The sequence below is a fragment of the Erinaceus europaeus genome, chromosome 2 (assembly GCF_950295315.1).
Source record: "Erinaceus europaeus chromosome 2, mEriEur2.1, whole genome shotgun sequence".
Taxonomy (NCBI): Eukaryota; Metazoa; Chordata; class Mammalia; order Eulipotyphla; family Erinaceidae; genus Erinaceus; species Erinaceus europaeus.
The window spans coordinates 195,489,959-195,511,492 of NC_080163.1; the positions used below are offsets into that span (position 1 = coordinate 195,489,959).

At 49.7% G+C, this 21,534-nt stretch overlaps 1 protein-coding gene across 3 annotated transcripts; it reads left to right on the top strand.

Annotated features, from left to right (window-relative positions):
* The first annotated feature begins 407 nt into the window (after window positions 1-407).
* On the top strand, window positions 408-20,005 carry FBXO46 (F-box protein 46). 3 transcript variants are annotated; one of them, XM_060186142.1, is made up of 2 exons: window positions 408-500; window positions 17,717-20,005. In XM_060186142.1, exon 2 carries the CDS (start codon window positions 17,800-17,802, stop codon window positions 19,645-19,647), a length of 1,848 nt encoding a protein of 615 aa, XP_060042125.1. In that variant the 5' UTR covers window positions 408-500; window positions 17,717-17,799; the 3' UTR covers window positions 19,648-20,005. The 3 variants fall into 3 exon arrangements, with proteins under 3 accessions (XP_060042125.1, XP_060042128.1, XP_060042126.1); XM_060186145.1 differs by lacking the exon at window positions 408-500 and adding an exon at window positions 10,402-10,423; XM_060186143.1 differs by lacking the exon at window positions 408-500 and adding an exon at window positions 12,127-12,306.
* The last annotated feature ends 1,529 nt before the right edge of the window (window positions 20,006-21,534 follow it).

A 21,534-nucleotide genomic window follows, 5' to 3' on the forward strand; every position in this document is an offset into this window, starting at 1 on the left:
CCTAAACCTTAATTTTCTCATGTTGCAAATTAGGTGGGTAGCGCTAAGAAATGGTGGATACTTGGGATGATAAAGTGTGTAAGTACCACGCATTGTTAATTATTATGTTAATCAGCATAAGCAAATCGATAAACCGTCCTTTAGGACTTTCCACCCAGGAGCTTTTGCAATTCTCTCAGTTCCCCTTCCAAGCGCCTCTGGCCAAAATGGAGGACCCTGGACTTTCTCCACGCGCCTAGCGGGGGCGCTCTCTGCGTCTGCGCCGCTACACGCCTTCGCTGCCTCTCGGGAGTGAGAACCTTCGATCTCTGCTCGCCCCAGTTCGCTTTCCTTTCCCCACCTCCAAGCCTGGCTGCGCTGCCTTCTGGGAAGTGTAGTCCGTGGCAACTCGGACTCCAATTCCCAGTGGACCTCGGGGCGGGAACCCGGAAGGGGAGGCTTGGAGAGGAGCGAGTGGGGGAAACCCGCGTAGCAAGAGGGAGCTGCAGCGCGGGGAGATGGTGAGAACCCGGAGCTGGGGCCCCGGGGGGCGCTTGAGAGCTGGGGCGGGGGTTCGGGACCAGCTGGCAGGAGGGACGAGGTAGGGGTTCTAGAAGGAGATGGACGAGGGGGAAGATCGCTTGGTGGGGGGGAGGGGCAGGGGGGGGAGAAATGGGACCCGGAGGGAGTAGTAGAAGAATGGGGGGCTGGGGAGGGGTCTTGGAGGTGCAGAGGGAGTGGAGTTTTGGGGTCAGTTGCAAGGGAGCTCGGAGATGGGGGGGGGGCGGGTTCCCAAGTTGGAGAAGGGGCTGGGCGTCCTGGCAGAGGCCCCGAAGAGACAGAGGGTTAGCCTGGAGGTGTGAAAAGGCTTGGGGAGGTCGGGGCTAGATGAATGAGGGGGGGTCTGGCGGAGGCTTTGAGGGAGAGGCCAGCGGTGGGTGCAATGGGCTGGGGCCTCCGGATGGACCCGGAGGCAGGAAGGCATTCGGTCGAGATGGTGGCAAGAGAAATCAGTGGTCGGGTAGTGTGTGGTTTAGGCTCCAAACTGGGGTTGGGGTGGAGAGAATGAGATTTGGGGAGCAGCTGGATGTAGCCATCATCTACCTAGTCGACTTTGAGGTTCCGGGTAGACTATAAGACGGGCACCGAACTGTAGGACAGTGTCTGTCGGCCACCAGGGGCCACAGCACAGCCTTTTGCTCGGACCGTTCTCCTGTGGGATTTAGAAAAGTGTACCGGTTTATCAGTCCAGCATTCAGATCTCTTGTGCTGCCAGCCACTTCTCTGTGACCTGGGCAAGACTCCCCGCTCCGAAACCCAGCGCCCTTATCTGTGTTGTGGGAACACGGCGCCACTTGAGAAGACGGGAGGCTCCCTAGGAGGGTGATGGTTAGTGCATGAACCCTGACTGGCAACAAGTCCTCAGTGGCAGAGCTGTTGGTGGGAAAGTTCCCCAAACCCAGGAATGTGACTGGGTGACGAGAGGTGCTGCTGGATTCCCATCTTTTTTTTTTTTTTTTTTTTTGGTCTAGCCCAGGGGTGTTTTTCTCAAAACCTGGCCAGGGATCTGGGCACACCCCAACTCTGAAGCGTGCTGGGGTTCCCCAGAGTCAATTATAGCAAACATTGTATTGTTTAGGAATTGTCTGGCCTTGTTGTTAGCTCTTGCTGCAGAAGTAACTCATTTAATTCTGACAACACCCAGAAGGTGTAGTCGGTGCTGTTGTCTCCATTTTTTAAAAAATATTTTATTTTTTATTAATGAGAAGGATGGGAGGATAGAAAGAGCCAGACATCACTCTGGTACATGTGCTGCCAGGGATTGAACTCAGGACCTCATGCTTGAGAGGCCAGCACTTTATTATCCACTGTGCTATCTCCTGGACCACTGTTGCCTCCATTTTTTAAAAAAGATTTTACTTATTTTTTAGTGATAAATTTAGGAAGAAAAAGAGAAAGAGGGTGGGGATAGATAGAGCATAATGGTTATGCAAAGAGACTCTCATCCCTGAGGCTCCTAAGTCCCAGGTTCAATTCCCCAAATCAACATAGGCCAGAGCTGAGCAGTGCTCTACTAAAATAATAAATAAGGAGAAAGGAAGAAAAAGAGAGAAAGAACCAGATATCATTGTACATGTGCTGCAGGGGGTTGAATTTGGGACCTCATGCTTGAGAGTCCAATGCACATGTTGTCTCCATTTTTTTAAAAAACTGATTTATTTATTTATTGACATTTATCAGTGAGAGAGAACCAGAACATCCCTCTGGCACGTGTAATGTCAGGGATTGAATTCATACTTGAGAATCCAGTGCCTTATATCCACTGTGTTACCAGCTGGGCTGCCATTGTCTCCATTCTACAGGATAGGCACAGAGATGTTAAGCACCTTTCCTGAGGTCACTCAGCATTCAGTGGCCAACTTCAGGAGTCTAGCCAGCTTCCAGATCTGTGTCTTGGCAACCTGGGAGGTGGCACAGTGGAAAAAGCATTGGACTCTCAAGCATGAGGCTCTGAGTTTGATCACTGGGACTACTTTACCCTGTTTGGGTCTTTTAGCCTCTGCTAAGAAGCAGATGAGATTAGCAGCCTAAAGGTTATAGGGCTCAGGGGAGTAACTCAAATAAAGTACTTAGAATAAGTGTGTCCCCCCTCCAAAAAAAAGAAAAAGACTGCCCTTGAATTCCCTGCCCTTGAATTGTCGTCTTACTCTTGTCCCTTGGGCTCCACTGCTCTCGGACAACTTTATTCAGAGAGAGAGAGAGAGAGAAAAGACTCCCAACTACCTTCAGTATGGTGGGGACCAGACTTAAACCTGGGTTGTGCACATGACAGAACTGGTGCACTGGGAGTCAGGCGGTAGCACAGTGGGTTAAGCGCATGTGGCGCAAAGCACAAGGACTGGCTTGAGGATCCCGGTTCGAGCCCCGGGCTCCCCACCTGCAGGGGAGTCGCTTCACAGGCGGTGAAGCAGGTCTGCAGGTGTCCGTCTTTCTCTCCCTGTCTCTGTCTTCCCCTCCTCTCTCCATTTCTCTCTGTCCTATCCAACAACGACGACATCAGTAACAACAACAATAATCACAGCAATAAAACAAGGGCAACAAAAGGGAATGAATAAATAATTAAAAAAAAAAAAAGACTGGTGCACGATCCACATGAGCTCATCTGCCGGCTGATGTTGTTATTTCTTTCTTTAACACTAAGTATGGTGTTCTTTTTGTTTTAAATTTGTTATTAATTTATTAGTGGTGGAGAGAGAAAGAACCAGAGTGTCAGTCTGGCACATGCAATGCCTGGAATCCAACTTGGGAGTAATATTTTATTTATTTTATTTTGATGAATATGAGAGATAAAGAAAGACCAGAGCTGTGCTCACCTCTGGCTGATGATGGTGCTGGCAATTGAAGCTGGGACCTCTAAGCCTCAGGCATGAAAGTCTTCTGTATAATTACTGTGATCGCTCCCCAGCCCTCTGGGGACTCTTCCAGTCCTTCCCTGCTAGCCTTGGGCTTCCAAGTCCAAGTATGACTCCTGCTCAGAAACTCAGTTTGTCCTCATTCCCATCCCTCTCCCCAGCCAAAGATAAATAATTCACTTGTTGATGCCCAGCCTGGCCCAACTCCAAGTATTTTAGTGAATAGGACATCTTTTTTTTTTTTTTAATATTTATTTATTCCCTTTTGTTGGCCCTAGTTGTTTTATTGTTGTAGTTATTATTGTCATTCGTTTTTGGATAGGACAGAGAGAAATGAAGAGAGATGGGAAAGATAGAGAGGGGGAGAGAAAGACAGACACCTACAGACCTTTGGTTAACCTTCCTCTTAGAATCCAAGAATTTAGCTAGACTCCAGAAGCCTCACAACAAATGAAACTAGTTCACATCAATTACAAAGTCACCAAACTGCCCAGTGAAGACTGAAGAGACCAAAAGGTGTGTGTGTGTTTGTGGTGGTAGTGTGGGGAGGACTCTGCAATTGTTAGAAAGATGTCCTATGGGAGCTGGGTGCTAGTGCAATGTAGGTGGCCCAAAGCACAAGGACTGGTGTATGATACCAGGGATCCAACTTGGGACCTCCTATTTTCATCCAGAGCTCTAGTCACTGGACCACCTCTTGGCTCTCAATTTCAGGGATTTTTCACACTTTGTTTCCACCTGTTGATGAATTCTCTGAGAACCTCCAGGTCTGAGGGAGAACTGCCAACCTCTTACTAGTCTCTGCATCCAGGCACCCCCAGCTATGTGCCACCCCCAACTCCCCCCCTGCCCTTGACTTGTCTTAGAAAACGGGTCTGCTTTTCAAGTTATTCGGCCTTTTCTTAACATCTGCAGGGTGTTTGCAGCCTATGCTTTTTGAAGCTTACTCATTCACGATGATATTTTTATCATTTTCAATGGTGTATTTCTAGCAGCTGAGGTAAAAACTATTATTCCTGAAAGAACAGGTTGTCTAAAGAGCGTGATGCTACACCTGCTCTCTGATGCCCTCCCCAGACTAAGGGGGAGAGGAGTGGGGGATGCTTGAATGTGGGTCACAGACTAACAGAGCAGTGTGCTACCTAAGTGAGCTGTTTCACTGGTCCATACCCCCTGATTAAGATTGAAAGCCAGCAGCCCTGTAGGTAGATAACGTGTTGGTCTCTCATGTCTGAGGTCCTGACTTCAGTCCTTGGTATTGCAGGTGCCAGAGTGATGCCCTAGTTCTCTCTCGCTCTCACATACATATATTTAACCTTTATATATATATATATATTAAGGTTAAATTAAGATTTAATTTAATTAAGATATTTAATATTGAAGATATTAAGATTAAAGGTGAAAATTTCCTACTTTCACACCCTATCTCTTCACTTTTGCTTCCAGGGTTATTGCTAGGGGCTCGGTGCCTGCAGTATGAATCCACTGCTCCTGGAGGCTATTTTTTCCCTTTTGTTGCCCTTGTTGCTTGTCGTTGTTGTTATTGTTGTTGTTATTGCTGTTGTTGTTGTTGGATAGGACAGAGTGAAATGGAGAGAGGAGGGGAAGACAGGGCAGGGGGCTGGAGCCAGGACCCTTATGCCCATCCTTGCGCTTTGTGCCATGTGCACTTAACCCATTGCGCTATGTTCACCCCCCTACTTTCTAATTTTCTTCCCCATTACACTTGCCACCTTGATAATTACTGTATGCTTATTGTTCCCTCCAGTCTGTATCTGAATCCTAAAGTTAGGACCTTAGACTTGAGAATCCAGTGTTTTATCCACTGTGTCACCTCCTAGGCTGCAAAGTATTTTCCATACTTATTTATTTAGGAGAGAGAGACAGAGTACACTCTGGTACATGTGACGCTGGGGGTTGAACTCAGGACTTCATTCTTTACTGTGCCACTTCCCAGGCTGCAGAGTTGTTTGCTTGTTTGTTTAAGATGGTTAATGAGAGATGAGAGCAAGAACATCCTTCTGGTGCCTGTGGTACCAGGGATTGAACTCAGGACCTCATGTGTGCAAGACCAGTACTTTTCCACTGTGCCAGCTCCCAGGTCAGCTTTGTACATTGTGGGAGGGAGGCACAACACCTTCTCTCTTTTGCCTCTTTCCCAGGGGAGATTGTAGTCCCCAGAGGGATAACTTTTCCCTTTTCTTATTTTATTCCTTCATTAAAATTTATTTGACCTGCAGGGGAGTCGCTTCACAGGCGGTGAAGCAGGTCTGCAGGTGTCTGTCTTTCTTTCCCCCTCTCTGTCTTCCCCTCCTCTCTCCATTTCTCTCTGTCCTATGAAAAAAAAATTTTTTATCTTTATTTATTGGATAGAGACAGCCAGAAATTGAGAGGGATAGGGGAGAGAGAGAGAGAGACACCTGCAGCACTGCTTCACCACTTGCAAAGCTTTCCCCCTGCGGTGGGGACTTGGGGCTTGAACCAGGGTCCTTTTGCATTGTAACATGTACACTCAATCAGGTGTGCCACCACCCAGCCCTTCCCTATTCCTTCATTTTATTGAGAAAATAGTTTCTTCTCTGGTAGTTTTCAGAGAAAGGATTCATGGGCATATATATATGTATTTCTCAGGAAGGGCTTAAGCAGGGGGTGATGTGGTGTGATTTGTGTTTGCATGGATCTCTCTCGGGTGAAGAACTAACCCAGCCTAGTGAGCCTAGGGGTGGACATGGAAGAAACTGTGCCTTTGAGGGAAGATCCCCACTTTCTAGATCCCCACAGGGCACCGGGAAGTGAGACCCTCGCCCAGGTCATGATCATTCTGCTGTGACAGGTGACAGATACTGCAGGAACATGTCAGGAGGAGGACATCCTGAGTAGCTTGGCAGAACCCCGCCCACAGGGTAGTGCTGGTTCATTCATTCCAGCAAACACACGTCACACACCTGATGACGGGCTCGGGTGTTGTGCTTGACCTGAAATGTGCACTCGAGCCCCCTCCAGATCTTGGTGTGGTACACATTCTGATTCAGTGGGTGTAGGGCAGAACCTGGCATTTCTTCACACTCCTGGATTCTGATGTTGGGAGTCACATTCAGAGTAGTCATGTGCTTGATGCAGTTCTCAAAGTGGAGGGGAATATGAAACCAGAGAGGTGCCTTTTTTAAAAAAAATTTTTTATTTATAAAAAGGAAACATTGACAAAACCATAGGATAAGAGGGGTACAGCTTGCACAATTCCCACCACCAGACCTCCGTATCCCATCCCCTCCACTGATAGCTTTCCTATTCTTTAACCCTCTGTGAGTATGGACCCAAGATCATTGTGGGATGCAGAAGGTGGAAGGCCTGGCTTCTGTAATTGCTTCCCCACTGAACATGGGTGTTGACAGGTTGATCCATACTCCCAGCCTGTCTCTCTCTCCCTAGTGGGGAAGGGCTCTGGGGAAGCGGAGCTCCAAGGCACATTGGTGGGGTTGTCTATCCAGGGAAGAAGTCTGGTCGCATCCTGCTAGCATCTGGAACCTGGTGGCTAAAAAAAGAGTTAATATACAAAGCCAAACAAGTTGTTGAACAATCATGGACCTAAAGGCTGGAATAGTGCAGATGAAGTGTTGGGGCGGGGGGGGGGGGGTTCCTCCATTTTGTAGATAGCTAGTAGGCATATTTTAGTTATATTCCAAAGGGCAGAGAGGTGCCTTCTATGTGGGAGCCCTTCCTTATATGTGGAGTTCATTCCTGGAAGCACATGATAGCACCATGGACAGCACCAAAGGCACCTCCATGGCTGGTAATGCAATGGTGTAGGGTCTCTCCCGGTCTGGGTAGTCAGAATGAGAAGGTTTGGTTGGGGAGGCCTCCAGACGGTCTTGCACATGTGCTTGGTTCCTTCCTCACTGCTGCTTTATGTGGCCCAGGAGGTAGCATAAAGGTGGCAGTGGCAACAGATTTAGACTTAAAAGTATGAGTCCTGTGTTCAGTCCCTGGCAACGCTTGTGCCAAAGTGATACTCTGGTTCTCTCTAGCTCTCTCTCATGTTAATCATTTTTTTTTTTAAAAAAAGAAGCTTATACATAGATCTTATAGTATATTAGACAGTAGTGCGTGCTAAAGAGAGAGAGAATTCAGGAAGGAAGGACGAAAGCATAGCTGTCTCTCTGGGGGCAGGGGCTACAGTGTAACATCAAGGACGATCTCATGGAGGTGGCTTCTGAGCAAACCCAGAGGAGGCACTAAGAGGCTATCTCTGGGGTCACGTGGGGAAGGGCATTCTCTGCAGAAGGAGCAGTGTGCAAAGACCCTGAAGACAGAGTAGAGGAGTGCACACCAAGTGCTAGCATTGCTCTGCAAATCAAGCTGTTTGTTGCTCTGTGAACTCCTCGCTATGTGTTTTGATTCAGGGCTCTCCCTTTAAGCTGTGTCTGGGGCCAGTGCCTTAGCCATTTGATGCCTTGGTCAGGTAATCTTTGAGGTAAACTGGAAAAGAGGGGCTGGGCAGCGGTGCACCCAGTAGAACACATGTTACAATGTGCAAAAACCCAAAATGGAAAAGAGGGAGCCAGTGCCAGAGTAGTGCTTAGAACAAAGGCTGGCTCAAGTGTTAACTGCTATTGTGTTGCCACTTGCCCCCTAATAGATTCATGCTGCTCATGGCTGTTTATTTGGGTGTCTGCCTCCCCTGCTTCCCATGAGCTCTTCCTGGTGAGCTCAGTGTCATCTCTGCGTCCCCAGCGCCCAGTCCAGAGCCTGCTCCTCGGAAGGGCCTCAGAGTGGCAGCGGCGAGTGTTCTGTTGGAGACTGTCTGTCTGGGCTTTCCATTAAGGATTTTGATTGCACGGTGCAGTCTTTACTACTTTCACCTTTCCAACCAGCCTCTTAAAAGAGAGAGAGATTGAGGCTCCCCATCACAATGGGACACTTGCCACCCTGTCATTCCGAGAATTTGTTTGCTTGCCTGCTTCCTACATTTTGAGACTTATGATGTCAAACACTTGCATATAAAGGTGTCAGTTGGTTTTGTCACCATCTCGGCTCCTGAAATAGCTTTTGCTTGTGTGAGTTATTAAGTAGTCATGCTGCTTCTCTTCCTGTCCCTTGTTTTATATGTGTCTGATCAGTCTTTTTCTGTCTCTGTATTTTCAGTCTTTTTTTTTTTTGTCTGTTTTTTCCTCAATTTTTTTTTTTTTTTAATTTTCAAGAGAGAACAAGAATGCCGAGTGGTGGCTCACCCAGTAGAGTGCATGTTACCATACAGGTTCAAGACCCTGGTGTGTTATGTGGCTCCCACCCCCCTAAGGGAGAAGATTCACAAGCAGTGGAGCAGTGCCACAAGTGTCTCTTCTCAGTCTGCTGGGAACATTAATGCTGTTCAGTAGAACGCTGATCCACAGCAAAAGCCGGGTGGAGAGAAAGAGGGAGAACACACAAGAACACACTGCTCAGCTTTAGCCTATGGGGCCTCAGGAATACTGTCACTGCCCTGTGTTCCCAGCTCTACTCGATCTTTCTGGGTAATGAGGTTTTACAATAAATGGATTTTTTTTTTAATTTATTTTTGAGAGAGATGCAGAGAGAGACACACAAAGAAAAACACCAGAGCACTGCTCAGCTCTGGCTTCTGGTGGTGCGAGGGATTGAAGCCTCAGGCATGAGAGTCTGTTTGCATAACTATTATGTGGTCTCCCCTGCCCACAATAAATGGATCTTGAGGGAGTCTTCTCTAAGATCTGACCTAGTGTAGAGAGACTGGTGCTGGGCTCAGTGGGTGGGAAATTCTGCCCCTGTGTCTGCCCCTGTGGCCCCTGGGGTTTAGGACATGGAGCTGTTATTCACCCAGTCCACTGCAGCCCTCTATAGCAGGGCTGCTAGTATGATCAGGAAAGCTCTGGCCTTTCTACAAGGCCTCCCCCCCCCCCCCCCAGGATCAAAGTTCGTTGGAGGAAACAGTGATGACTCAGAGTGGGCTGGGCTAGAGCCAGGGAACTCAAAGTCTCTCCCTTTGGACAGGTGAGAACTCCTGAAGTCTTCATTGTTAAAGTTATATTTGAGCAGGCTGGGGAGATAGAATGGTGGTTATGCAGAAAGACTTTCATGCCAGGTGGGGGTATAGCATAATGGTTATGCAAAGAGACTTTCATGCCTGAGGCTCTCAAGTCCCAGGTTCAATCCTCCACACCACCATAAACTAGAGTTGAGCCATAAGCCAGAGCTGAGCAGTGCTTTGGTTAAAAAAAAAAAAAAAGGGGAGTCGGGCTGTAGCGCAGCGGGTTAAGCGCAGGTGGCGCAAAGCACAAGGACCGGCATAAGGATCCCGGTTCGAGCCCCGGCTCCCCACCTGCAGGGGAGTCGCTTCACAGGCGGTGAAGCAGGTCTGCAGGTGTCTGTCTTTCTCTCCTCCTCTCTGCCTTCCCCTCCTCTCTCCATTTCTCTCTGTCCTATCCAACAACGATGACAGCAACAATAATAATAACTACAACAATAAAACAACAAGGGCCACAAAAGGGAATAAATAAAATAAAAAATAAAATAAAATAAAATAAAAATAAAAAATTAAAAAAAAAAAAAAAAAAGACTTTCATGCCTGAGTCACCAAAGGTCTTAGGTTCAATCCCCAGCACCACAATAAACCAGAATTGAGCAATGTTCTGGTTTAAATAAACAAATAACATTTGAACAAAAGACCTGGATGCATTGAGGTAGTAGTGAGCTACGTGGTGATCTCTAAGGGGAAAGCATAGAGCCCAGAGATGGAGTCTGGATGGGGGTGGGGGGGTGGAGTTAGCTTCTTGGAAAAACAGACGACTAAGTTGAGACCCCAGTAAAACTGTACAACACAGTGATCTGGAGAATCACATTCCTGGGGTTCAAATTCCTGTTCCAGCTCACACCATCTGTGTGTGAACTTGGATTGGTTAGAAAATCTGTTCAGCCTGTGTTTTTGTTTTTGTTTTCTGCTTCCAGATTTATCACTGGGACTCAGTGCCGGTATGGCTCCACTGTTCCCAGTGGCCTTCTTTTCTTTCTCATAGAGGGTAAGAGACACCTGCAACACTGCTTCACCTCTCATGAAGCTTCCCCACCTACAGGTGGGGACAAGGGTTTGAACCTGGGTTCTTGCTCATGGTTGATGTGTGCTCTACTGGGTGAGTCAACATCCAGCCCCCTTCCTCAGTTGCTTCCTACAGTAGAGACCTAGCTGAAGATCGAAGTCTGAGCACTCTAATAACTGTGGATACCAGCTCAGATACCCTCCTGGGCTCTCTGAGGGCACAGAGGAGAGCAGGATTTCTCAAGGGCACTGGGGAGCTGTATCTGATTCTGTCAGGAGGGAGTTATGGGTCAGATTTGTGCTTCCATAAGACCCTTTCTGGTTGTGATATGCAGTGCTATTAGAAGCAGACAAAGCTCTGGCAGGCTGGTGAGGGTTAGCAATGATGCCCAAGCAGGTGCGTACAGTGGAGCCACTTCTTGGTGTCTTTTGCTTCAGTCTGGCATTGAAAGGATGGAGACCAGGTAATCAGTGGAAATAGAATACCAGCCATGTGTGTCATTTAACATCTTCTAGTAGCTGCATTAAAAAAGAAGTGGGACTGTGGGATGGGCCACCCAGGAGAGCACACACTCTACCATGTTTGAGAACCTGGGTTTGAGCCACTACCTGGGAGCACCCTGGAAAGGGGACCACAATACAAGTGGTAGAGCAGTACAGTGGTGTCTCCTTTTCTTTCCTCTCATCCTCTGTCAGAAAAGAGACAGGAAAGAAAAGGAAGGAAGGGGGGGGGGGCCAGGTGGTGGCGCACCTGGTTAAGCACACACACTGCAGGGCACAAGGACCCAGGTTCAAGCTCCTGGTCCCTACCTGCAAGGGGAAAGCTTCATGAGTGGTGAAGTAGAGCTGCAGGTGTCTCTCTGTCTCTCTCCCTCTCTATATTCCCCCTCTCCTCTCAATTTATGTCTCTATCCAATAATAAATACATTAAATTAAAAAAAGAAGGAAGTACGGTTCCCAGGAGTGGTGGAACATGCCACTCTGGTACATGCTATGTTTGGGATTGAACCAGGAGAATCAGGCATGTATAAATCCTGTGCTTTAGCAGTTGAGCTACTTCCCTGGCTGGGTTGAAGTTACTTAAAAGTGTGGTGTTTTGTTTTCATTTGTTTTTTTTTTTTTCCCTTTCCTCCAGGGTTATTGCTGGGCTCGGTGCCTGCACCATGAATCCACAGCTCCTGGAGGCCATTTCCCCCCCCTTTTGTTGCCCTTGTTGTTGTAGCCTCGTTGTGTCTATTATTATTACCATTGTTGATGTTGTTCGTTGTTGGATAGGACAGAGAGAAATGGAGAGAGGAGGGGAAGACAGAGAGGGGGAGAGAAAGACACCTGCAGACCTGCTTCACCGCCTCCCCTGCAGGTGGGGAGCCGGGGGCTCGAACCGCGATCCTTACGCGGGTCCTTGGGCTTTTCACCACGTGCGCTTAACCCACTGCGCCACCGCCCGACCCCTTCATTTGTTGTTTTGCATTATACCCTACATAATACCATTGTAACAGGTGATCAACATTAAATAGTCCTTATTAAGGTACTTCATAGCTTTGTTCTGTGTTCATCCTTAGTCAGACTTGAGGCTTCTGGCTGGAAAGGCTGAATGAAGCGGTCCCTTTGGCTACATGGCCTGAGCTTTGAATGCCAAGCCCTGAGATTTCGACTCAGTGCCAGAGGACTCATTGGGCTACCCGTTTATTTGCCTTTCCCCGAATGAGGTGGACCTCCCTGCTGAGTCTCTCTTGCAGGAAATCTCTCAGGACCCCGGAGTTGTCAACCAAAGTTGGGCACTCTCAAATCTTTGCCAGCTTCCCTCCGCCCCAGGAGCTGCTTGGCCCTTTAAATCCCAGCTGTCAATCACTTCATGGTCGGAAGGTTAGTTGTTTTAAACCTCTGCCGCAGCGTCTTATCTTGGCCAGGTTCCTCCGTTTAGCAGGGAGTTAGGAATTGTTACATGCTCTCTTAAACCCAGCTGTCGCCACACCCCCTTCATCACCTCTTGCCTACTCCAGCCTACTCCTCCCTCTTTCCTAGCGGCACATTCGCCAAGACCTTCCTTATATGGGCACGGCCCCGAATGACGGTCGTTCATTGGCTGGGGGCGGCATGCGCGCGTCTGTCAACAAAGGGGCGGGGGAGAAGTAGCCGCCAGCGGGAGCCAAAGAACAAGGAGGCGGATCCGCTCCCTCCTGTTGCGCATGCGTGTGTTCCGCAACCACCAAGGGGCGAGGTCGCGTGCGTGGGCGATAGTGGGCGGGGCCAGACTTCCCGGGGCGCTTGAATCCGCTGATTGTGGAGCGCGGGACGTAGGGACGAGATGGCTTAAAAGATTGTGGGTTCAGGAGTCGGGCCGTGGCACCTCGGGTTAAACGCAGGTGGCACAAAGCGCAAGGATAGGCGTAAGAATCCGTGTTCGAACCCCTGGCTCCCCACCTGTAGGGTGAAGCAGGTCTGCAGGTGTCTTTCTCTCCCCCAGTGTCTTCCCCTCCTCTCTCCATTTCTCTCTGTCCTATCCAACAACAAAGCAACGTCAACAATGGCAATAATAACCGCAAAGAGGCTGCAACAACTAGGGCAACAAAAAGGGGGAAAAATGGCCTCCAGGAGCGGTGGATTCATGGTGCAGGCACCGAGCCCAGCAATAACCCTGGAGGAAAAAAAAAAAAAATTGTGGGTTCCCTTTGCATTTGCGTGATATGGCGGGGCGGGGTATTTTTTAATAGGTGCGGCTCCCTCTGGGTTCAGATCTGCATTCTCTTGTAATGTGGAAGGTTTGGGTTGTGCATTTAAGTTCTGCATCGTGGTTGGGGTGTTTGGTGGGTACAGGATTTGGGGGCCTCACGGAGAGAATTTGGAAACAAGGTAAAGAATTCAAAAGTATCCATCCTGGAGCCAGCCTGCCTGTATTTTGATCTGCTTTAACTTCCTGGCTGTCTGATTCCATACAGGATTCACCCTTTGCCTTCTTGGAAATGCTCCAGTCAAGTGTTACAACAGTCCCTGGGAAACACCAGTGAGCACGCAGTTCTGTCCCAGTGAGCATATGTTTGCAGTTATAACAGTGTGAGGTTCCTTTGGGAGTATTTTATTTGCCTTTTACACTCTTTACTTCGATGACTTATTTATTACTTAACAGTGAGAGACATGGAGAGCATCAGTCTGGCATATGCAATGACTAAGATGAACTCAAGATTTCAGGCCTGCGAATCCTGCCATTTCCAGCTGTGCCACCTCCCCAGCCACAATTTGGGAATATATTTTTTTTGGCCTCCAGGGTTATTGCTGGGGCCCAGTGCCTGCACCATGAATCCACTGCCCCTGGAGGCCACTTTTTCCCCCCATTTGTTGCCCTTGTTGTTGTAGCCTCGTTGTGGTTATTGTTGTTGTTGTTGATATCGTTCGTTGTTGGATAGGACAGAGAAATGGAGAGAGGAGGAGAAGACAGAGGGGGAGAGAAAGACACCTGCAGACCTGCTTCACTGCCTGTGAAGCGACTCCCCTGCAGGTGGGGAGCCGGGGGCTGGAACAGGGATCCTTAGGCCAGTTCTTGCGCTTTGTGCCACGTGCGCTTAACCCACTACGCTACTGACCAACCCCCAATTTGGGGATATTTTAAGGGTTCTTTTGACTGTAACAAGAACTCCAGTTTGGGATTTATCTTCTGTCCTAGGGAACTTTTATGTTATAGTGAGTTCTTTTGCCATTGGGTGCTTCTGTGCAATTAAGGAGTATCTATGGGTCTTTAAAAAGAATTTGAGGGGGCTGGCTGGTGGCTCACCTGGTTGAACACACATGTTCCAATGCACAAGGACCCAGATTCAAGCCTGGGTCCCCACCTGCAGGGGGAAAGTTTCACAAGTAGTGAAACAGTACTGCAGGTGTCTATGCCTCTTTCCTCTCTGTCTCCCCTCCTCTCAATTTCTCTCTGTCTCTAACCAATAATAAATAAATAATAGAAAAAAGAAAGAATTTGATAGGATTTCAGGAAACTGATTTCTTGGGGGGTATCTGTAAGATTAGAAAGTTGTGTTGTGCCTTTGGAGTCCTTGGCCTTGGTAACGAAGAGTTGCTTGAGAGTGGTGTGCTGTGTGTTGGAGGGGATATCTTCAGATTTGGACATTTCAAGTATTGTCTGAGAGAGTATAAATATTCAAGGAGAGTATTGAATTGAGAATGTGTAGATAAGGGTAGAAACCCATGGGGGCAGGGTATAGTGTGAGGGGTAGCACCCACAGAGAATGGGTTTTACTGTGTTAGCTTCTGATTCTGGGTGTTTAGGGTTTCTGAATTGATGGTGGGTAAATCTTAGGGACTGTGATTTCAGTTTTTTTAGCAAGGAACTAGAATTTCAGCAGGGGCTGTAAGTATTCGAGGAACGGGTGGCACTAGAGATCATGGGGGGGTGTGAATTTATAAGATTAGAATTTTCTCTGTTGGGGAATGACACACCTAATTGAACAAATAGGTTACCCTGTGCAAGGACCAGGGTTCAAGTCCCCAGTCCCTACCTGCATGGGGTAAATTCCATGAGCAGTGAAGCAGTACTGCAGGAAGCTCTCACTCTCTTATCTCTGTGACCCCTTTCCCACAATTTCTGTCTCTACCAAATTAAAGGGGGGGTGGCCAAAAGAATCTAGAATTTTCTTTGTTACTAATGTCTGTGAGTGTTTAGAGGTCAGCAGGTTTGAAGTGGGGGATTTAATGGGTGTTTGTGGAACTGCCTGATTCAGGCTAATAGTCAGCAAAACAGAGGGTATTTCCATCTGCGTATTGCTGCTACTCAAGTTTGTCAACATAATATGAAAGCAACCATAAACACATGAACATGTCTCAGTAAAACTTTATTGACAGAGACAAGCAGTGGGCCAGATTTGACTCATGAGCCACTGTGTGCTGGCTCATAAGCATGTGGAAGGCCCAGGGTTTGGAGAACACTTTAGATCTGCAGTGTCTGAAGGGAGATGGGCCAGGGAACGATGGAAATTGAGGGACATGTTACCTCCTGGCCCTGCAGTGGAGGAGGAGGAGAAGGAATATAACCATTTGGAGCTAAAGACTCACAAGACCGGTGGGGGCATAGCATAATGGTTATGCCAAGAGACTTTCATGCCTGAGGCTTTCCAGTCCCAGGTTCAATCCCCCACACCGCCATAAACCAGAGCTGAGCGGTGCTCTGGTCAAAAAAAAAAAAGACTCACAAGACTGCCTCCCAGTCAGACTCTACACACAAAATCATTGTAAAATGAAAAGGTGGGTTTATTTTTATTTTTTTAATATTTATTTATTTTCCTTTTTTTTTTGCGCCTCCAGGGTTATTGCTGGGCCTCGGTGCCTGCACTACGAATCCACTGCTCCTGGAGGCCATTTTTTCCCTTTTGTTGCCCTTGTTGTTTATCGTTGTTGTTGTTACTATTATTGTTGTCATCGTTGTTGGATATGACAGAGAGAAATGGAGAGAGGAGGGAAAACAGGGAGAGAGAAAGACAGACACCTGCAGACCTGCCTCGCTGCCTGTGAAGTGACCCCCCTGCAAGTGGGGAGCCAGGGGCTCAAACCGGGATCCTTAGGCTGGTCCTTGCGCTTTGCACCACGTGCGCTTAACCTGCTGAGCTACCACCTGACTCCCAAAAAGCTGTTTATTCAGAAAGCCCTGAATTGAGAAGTTTCTGAACCAAATTTGAACAGCAAAGAGGTGATACAGTGGTAGAACATAGCACTTGCATGTGTAAGTCATGTCTTGAGTTTGTCGAATCCTTGGCACTTCTCTCTACTCTTCATTCTCTTCCCCCCACCCCCACTCTCTGTTGGTAAATACATACATAAATGGGGTGCATGATTCTGCGTTATGTATGCCTTCCCCACTGTGAACCTCAGTCTACTTACATGCAACTTGAGGAAGAAACTGGATTAGAACAGACCTTTTTTCCATATGGATCTGTGCCTGTACACCATTGTGCAAGTGTGTACATTCTCCTAGGAAGAGAACACACTATTTATTTTCCCTTTTGTTGCCCTTGTTGTTTTTTATTGTTGTTGTTATTGATGTTGTTGTTGTTAGATAGGACAGAGATAAATGGGGAGAGGAGGGGAACACAAGAGAGGGGGAGAAAGATAGACACCTGCAGACCTGCTTCACCGCCTGTGAAGCGACTCCCCTGCAGGTGGGGACCTGGGGGCTCGAACCAGGATCCTTCTGCCAGTCCTTGCGCTTTGCGCCATGTACGCTTAACTCGCTGTGCTGCCTCCCGGCTCCCCGAGAACACACTATTTCTTTTTTAAGTTTTGTATTATATTTATTTATTTATTGGATAGAGACAGAAATCAAGAGGGAAGGGGGTGATAGAGAGGGAGAGAGACAGACACCTGCAGCCCTGCTTCACCACTCGCAAAGCTTTCCCCCTGCAGGTGGGGACCAGGGGGTTGAGCCTGGGTCCTTGCATATTCTAACATGTGCACTCAACCAGGTGTGCCATCTCCTGGCCCCAAGAACACACTATTTTAAGAGATTCTCAGCCTATAAACCAGAAAGCCAAATCCTTAAGTCCCAGCCTGGCTGTGGTCTCAGATTTTCTTCCCCTGCCCAGCCCACCACATTCCTTCCTCTGTGGGCTCAAGCAGCATAGCCGTGGGCAGAGCTGGGAATTCTTGTCTTTTCAGGAACTGACCAGTGGGAGAGCAGATAGAAAAAGGAAGAGTTGTGTGTGGATTTGGTACTTTAAAGTTTCTGACAGCAGGAGGCAGCTAGACAGAGCAGGATAATCTGTAGGGTTGGAGGAAGCCATAAGCTCTGGGAGTTAAAAGACTAGGTGTTAGAGCAAGGAGGCCGCATCATGGTTCTACAAAACTTTTCATGCCTGAGACTCTGAGGTCCCAGGTTCAGTCCCAGCACCACCATCAAACAGAGCTGAACAGTGCTCTGGACTTTTTCTCTGTATCTCCTATTAAAATTGAATTTTTTTTTTTTAAAGAATGAGGGAGATAACATAATGGTTATGCCTGAGGCTTGAAAGGTCTTGCCTGCACCACCATAAGCCAGAGTTGAGCAGTGCTCTGGATTTAAAAAAAAAAAAAATTAACAAGAGAAAGAGAACCAGAGCATCACTCTGGCATATGCAGCTCTGAGGACTGAATTCAGGACCTCATGCACACAAATCCAGTGCCTGCCACTAAGCTATGTCCTCCTGGCTGTAGGAATAGAGTGAACGCATTTAATCAATTGGTTCCCTGGGAGAGGTTGAGATCACGGTTCCCTCAGCCCCCACCCATCCTTGTTCCCTGTCTCTAGGTGGCCTTTGGAGCCCCACCACCACCAACAACAAAGCCTTGAGATGCAGTGACACACACACCTCTCTGGCGTCGTTCCCCAGAATGGACCGTGGCAGCCTCCTGCCCTTCCAGCTCTGGTGCCCCCGGCCTTTTGGCACCTACTCACAGAACCAACCTCACCCACCCTCCACAACCCTCAAGCCACCAGCCTGCCCTGAGCTGGGCAGCGGGACTGAAGCCGACCTCGGGCCTGCCCTCTCAGAGAACACACCTCCCGCCTTGGCCGCTGAGGCCCCTGCCTCCCAGCCCCCTCCCTTGCTCTCAGCAGCATCTGCAGGTGATGAAGGCCGGGTCCTCCTGGACACCTGGTATGTCATCAAGCCAGGAAATACGAAGGAGAAAGTGGCCTTCTTTGTGGCCCACCAGTGTGGTGGGGGCAGCCGGGCCAGCTCCATGAAGGTCAAGGGTCACTGGGGCAGCGACAGCTCCAAGGCCAAGCGGAGGAGGCGCTGTCTTGAGTCTACCAAGGCTCCACCTGACCCCGGGGGCCGCGAGAGAGCCCCTGCTGCAGGGGGGACTCCAGCCTCAGCCGATGAGGATGTGGACCTGCTCTCCGTGGCCGAGATGGTGGCTCTGGTGGAGCAGCGGGCTGCCCTGGCCCTGCAGGGCTACCCACGTACTGGCACCCCAGCGCCCGTGGTCTTTGTGTCAGCTGAACAGGGGGGCCCTGCCAAAGGGTCTGAACGGAGGTCTGGTGGTGGGGACTGCAGCCGAGTGGCCGAGGCGGTGGCCCACTTTGAGGCCCAGAGGGACAACCCGCCGGCCAAGGGTCTCCGCAAGGAGGAACGGCCCGGGCCTGGCCCCGGGGAGGTGCGAATAGCCTTCCGAATCTCCAATGGCCGGGAGTCCAGGGCCCCTGACGGAAGCTTGCCCAATGGGAGTGGGGGCCGGCCGGGCTGTGCCTATCCGGGCAGTCCAGGCCCCGGGGCCCGAGCCAAGGACAAGATCACCTGCGACCTGTACCAGCTTATCAGCCCGTCCCGGGATGCCCTCCCCAGCAACGTGGAGTTCCTGCTGGCTAGGGCTGATGAGGCCAGCAGCGAGGGGGATGCCCCGGGAGCGCCCACCAGGCCAGAGGATGCACCCCCAGCCCCCCCACCACCCCCAGCCCGGGACTGCGGAGCTTCAGGCTTCCACGTGGACGTGGTGGTGACAGGAGTGGTGGATGAGTGCATCTTCTTTGGCAAGGACGGCACCAAGAACGTAAAGGAGGAGACGGTGTGTCTGACGGTCAGCCCAGAGGAGCCTCCTCCGCCCGGCCAGCTCTTCTTCCTGCAGCCCCGGGGTCCCGATGGGCCCCCCGAGCCTCCCCCGGCCACCTCCCCATCTGCAGCACCGGGCCCGGAGGATGGCGAGGGCCCCGCGGACACGTCCCTGTGTCGCCTGTACCGCCACGTGTCACACGACTTCCTGGAGATCCGTTTCAAGATCCAGCGGCTGCTGGAGCCGCGACAGTACATGCTGCTGCTGCCCGAGCACGTGCTGGTGAAGATCTTCAGCTTCCTGCCTACACGCGCGCTGGCCGCGCTCAAGTGCACCTGCCACCACTTCAAGGGCGTCATCGAGGCCTTCGGGGTGCGCGCCACCGACTCGCGCTGGAGCCGCGACCCGCTCTACCGCGACGACCCGTGCAAGCAGTGCCGCAAGCGCTACGAGAAGGGCGACGTGTCGCTGTGCCGCTGGCACCCCAAGCCCTACCACCACGACCTGCCTTACGGACGCTCCTACTGGATGTGCTGCCGCCGCGCCGACCGCGAGACCCCCGGCTGCCGCCTGGGGCTGCACGACAATAACTGGGTGCAGCCCTGCCATGGGGGGCCTGGCTGCGGCAACGGAGGAGGTGGCAGCGGAGGAGGTGGGGGCCGGGTGGGCCGCGAGGAGGGGAGGTGAAGCCGGGGAAGGGTGGGGGGAACCCAGCATTCCCACCTCCACCCTCTCCCTGGTGCCCTGGACCCCCTCCCCCCCATTCCCAGAACTGAGGTGAGGTTCTTGGGGTGGGGGTGGGGGGCATCCCAGATTAGCACTCAGATCAGCCAACCCACCACCACCACACCCCACGTTGGTTTTCTTACTCTTTGGACCCAGGGCCATGAACCCTCAACTTGTGGAGGCTTTTGTTTTGGTTTTTAATCAGCATCTCAATTTCTTCTCCATTTAAACCCATTCCTTGCCCCTCTCTTATCCCCAGCGATCTTCCTGGCCATTCTCTACACCCCAAGGACCTACCAGCAGGGAGCAGATGGCAGCTAATTTTAGTACTACTTAAGAACTTCCCCCATTCTGACCCCCTTCCTGCTCCCTCGACCTCTGCATCCCCCCCCCCCACTTCTTCCAAGAGGCGGCAGCCCCACCACCCACCCAAAGTCGGTAACAGGTACACCAGCCTCCCCCGCCAGGGCTCACCTCTGTAGGAGTCAGGGGCCGTGCACTGGACATAGTTCATGGCAGCCTGCTCTTTCTAGATGTTACCCCCATTGAGGAAATAAAAAGTCACTGTTTTCTCCCTTTCCTCAAACTCCCAGTCTCTCCACTTCCCTTAAGGAGAAGAGAAAGAGAAAGGAAGAAAAAAAAGTGGAAGCTTAGAAATTCCCTTCTTCCCTGTTATTTAAGCTATCAATAACCCCTACTATATATATTAAAAAAAAAAAAAGGAAATAATAAAAAAAAAAAGCTGTGAAGCCCCTTAGTGCCACACCCCACCCCTTCCTCTTTGGACAGCATGGGGGTGCTGGTGGGCAGGAACTGTGGGTTTGAACTTCTGGGTGGTTTTCCTTCCACTCTGGGTACTTGTTCAGGCATTGGGGTGGGGGCGGGGGGTCGTGTCTCTTCGCCCCCAGCCACATACCTTTCTTAAGAATCCTTTGTTCAACAAAGACTTTGATTTTTAGCCAACTTGGTTGGGGGTGTTTTGTTAGTGCTGTTTGGGGATTTTTTCTTTCATCTTTGTGGTTCTGGAAGCTTCTAGCGTGTGGCATCTGACCAATTTTGCACTGGTCCTTTCTATAAAATCAATATTTATAAAGCTGGGCCCAGACTGGTGTGTGTGTTATTCAGGGAAGGAGGTTTCAGAGAGAAGGTAGTTGTGCTGGAGTGGAAAAGACAGAAGGACTCTTAGTCTAAGATTACTTGGGATTCTTTTCATCTGTGTCAGTTTGGATTTGAAAAACTTAAAAGTATAGCAGTGTGGGGAGTCGGGCGGTAGCGCAGTGGGTTAAGTGCAGGTGGCGCAAAGCTCAAGGACCAGCGTAAGGATCCGAGTTCAAGCCCCCGGCTCCCCACCTGCAGGAGAGTCACTTCAAAGGTGGTGAAGCTGGTCTGCAGGTGTCTATCTCTCTCCCTCTCTGTCTTCCCCTCCTCTCTCCATTTCTCTGTCCTATCTAACAACAACAACATCAATAACAATAACTACAACAACAAAAAAAAGGACAACAAAAGGGAAAATAAATAAATAGGGAGTCGGGCAGTAGCACAGCAAGTTAAGCGCAGGTGGCGTAAAGTGCAAGGCCTGGCAGAAGGATCCCGGTTCGAGCCCCCAGCTCCCCACCTGCAGGGGAGTCGCTTCACAGGTGGTGAAGCAGGTCTGCAGGTGTCTATCTTTCTCTCCCCCTCTCTGTCTTCCCCTCTTCTCTCCATTTCTCTCTGTCCTATCCAGCAACAACATCAATAACAACAATAATGACTAGAATAATAAAACAGCAAGGGCAACAAAAGGGAATAAGTAAATAAATTTTAAAAAACTTTAAAAAGTGAGATATATCTTAAGTCTGTAAATTTGAT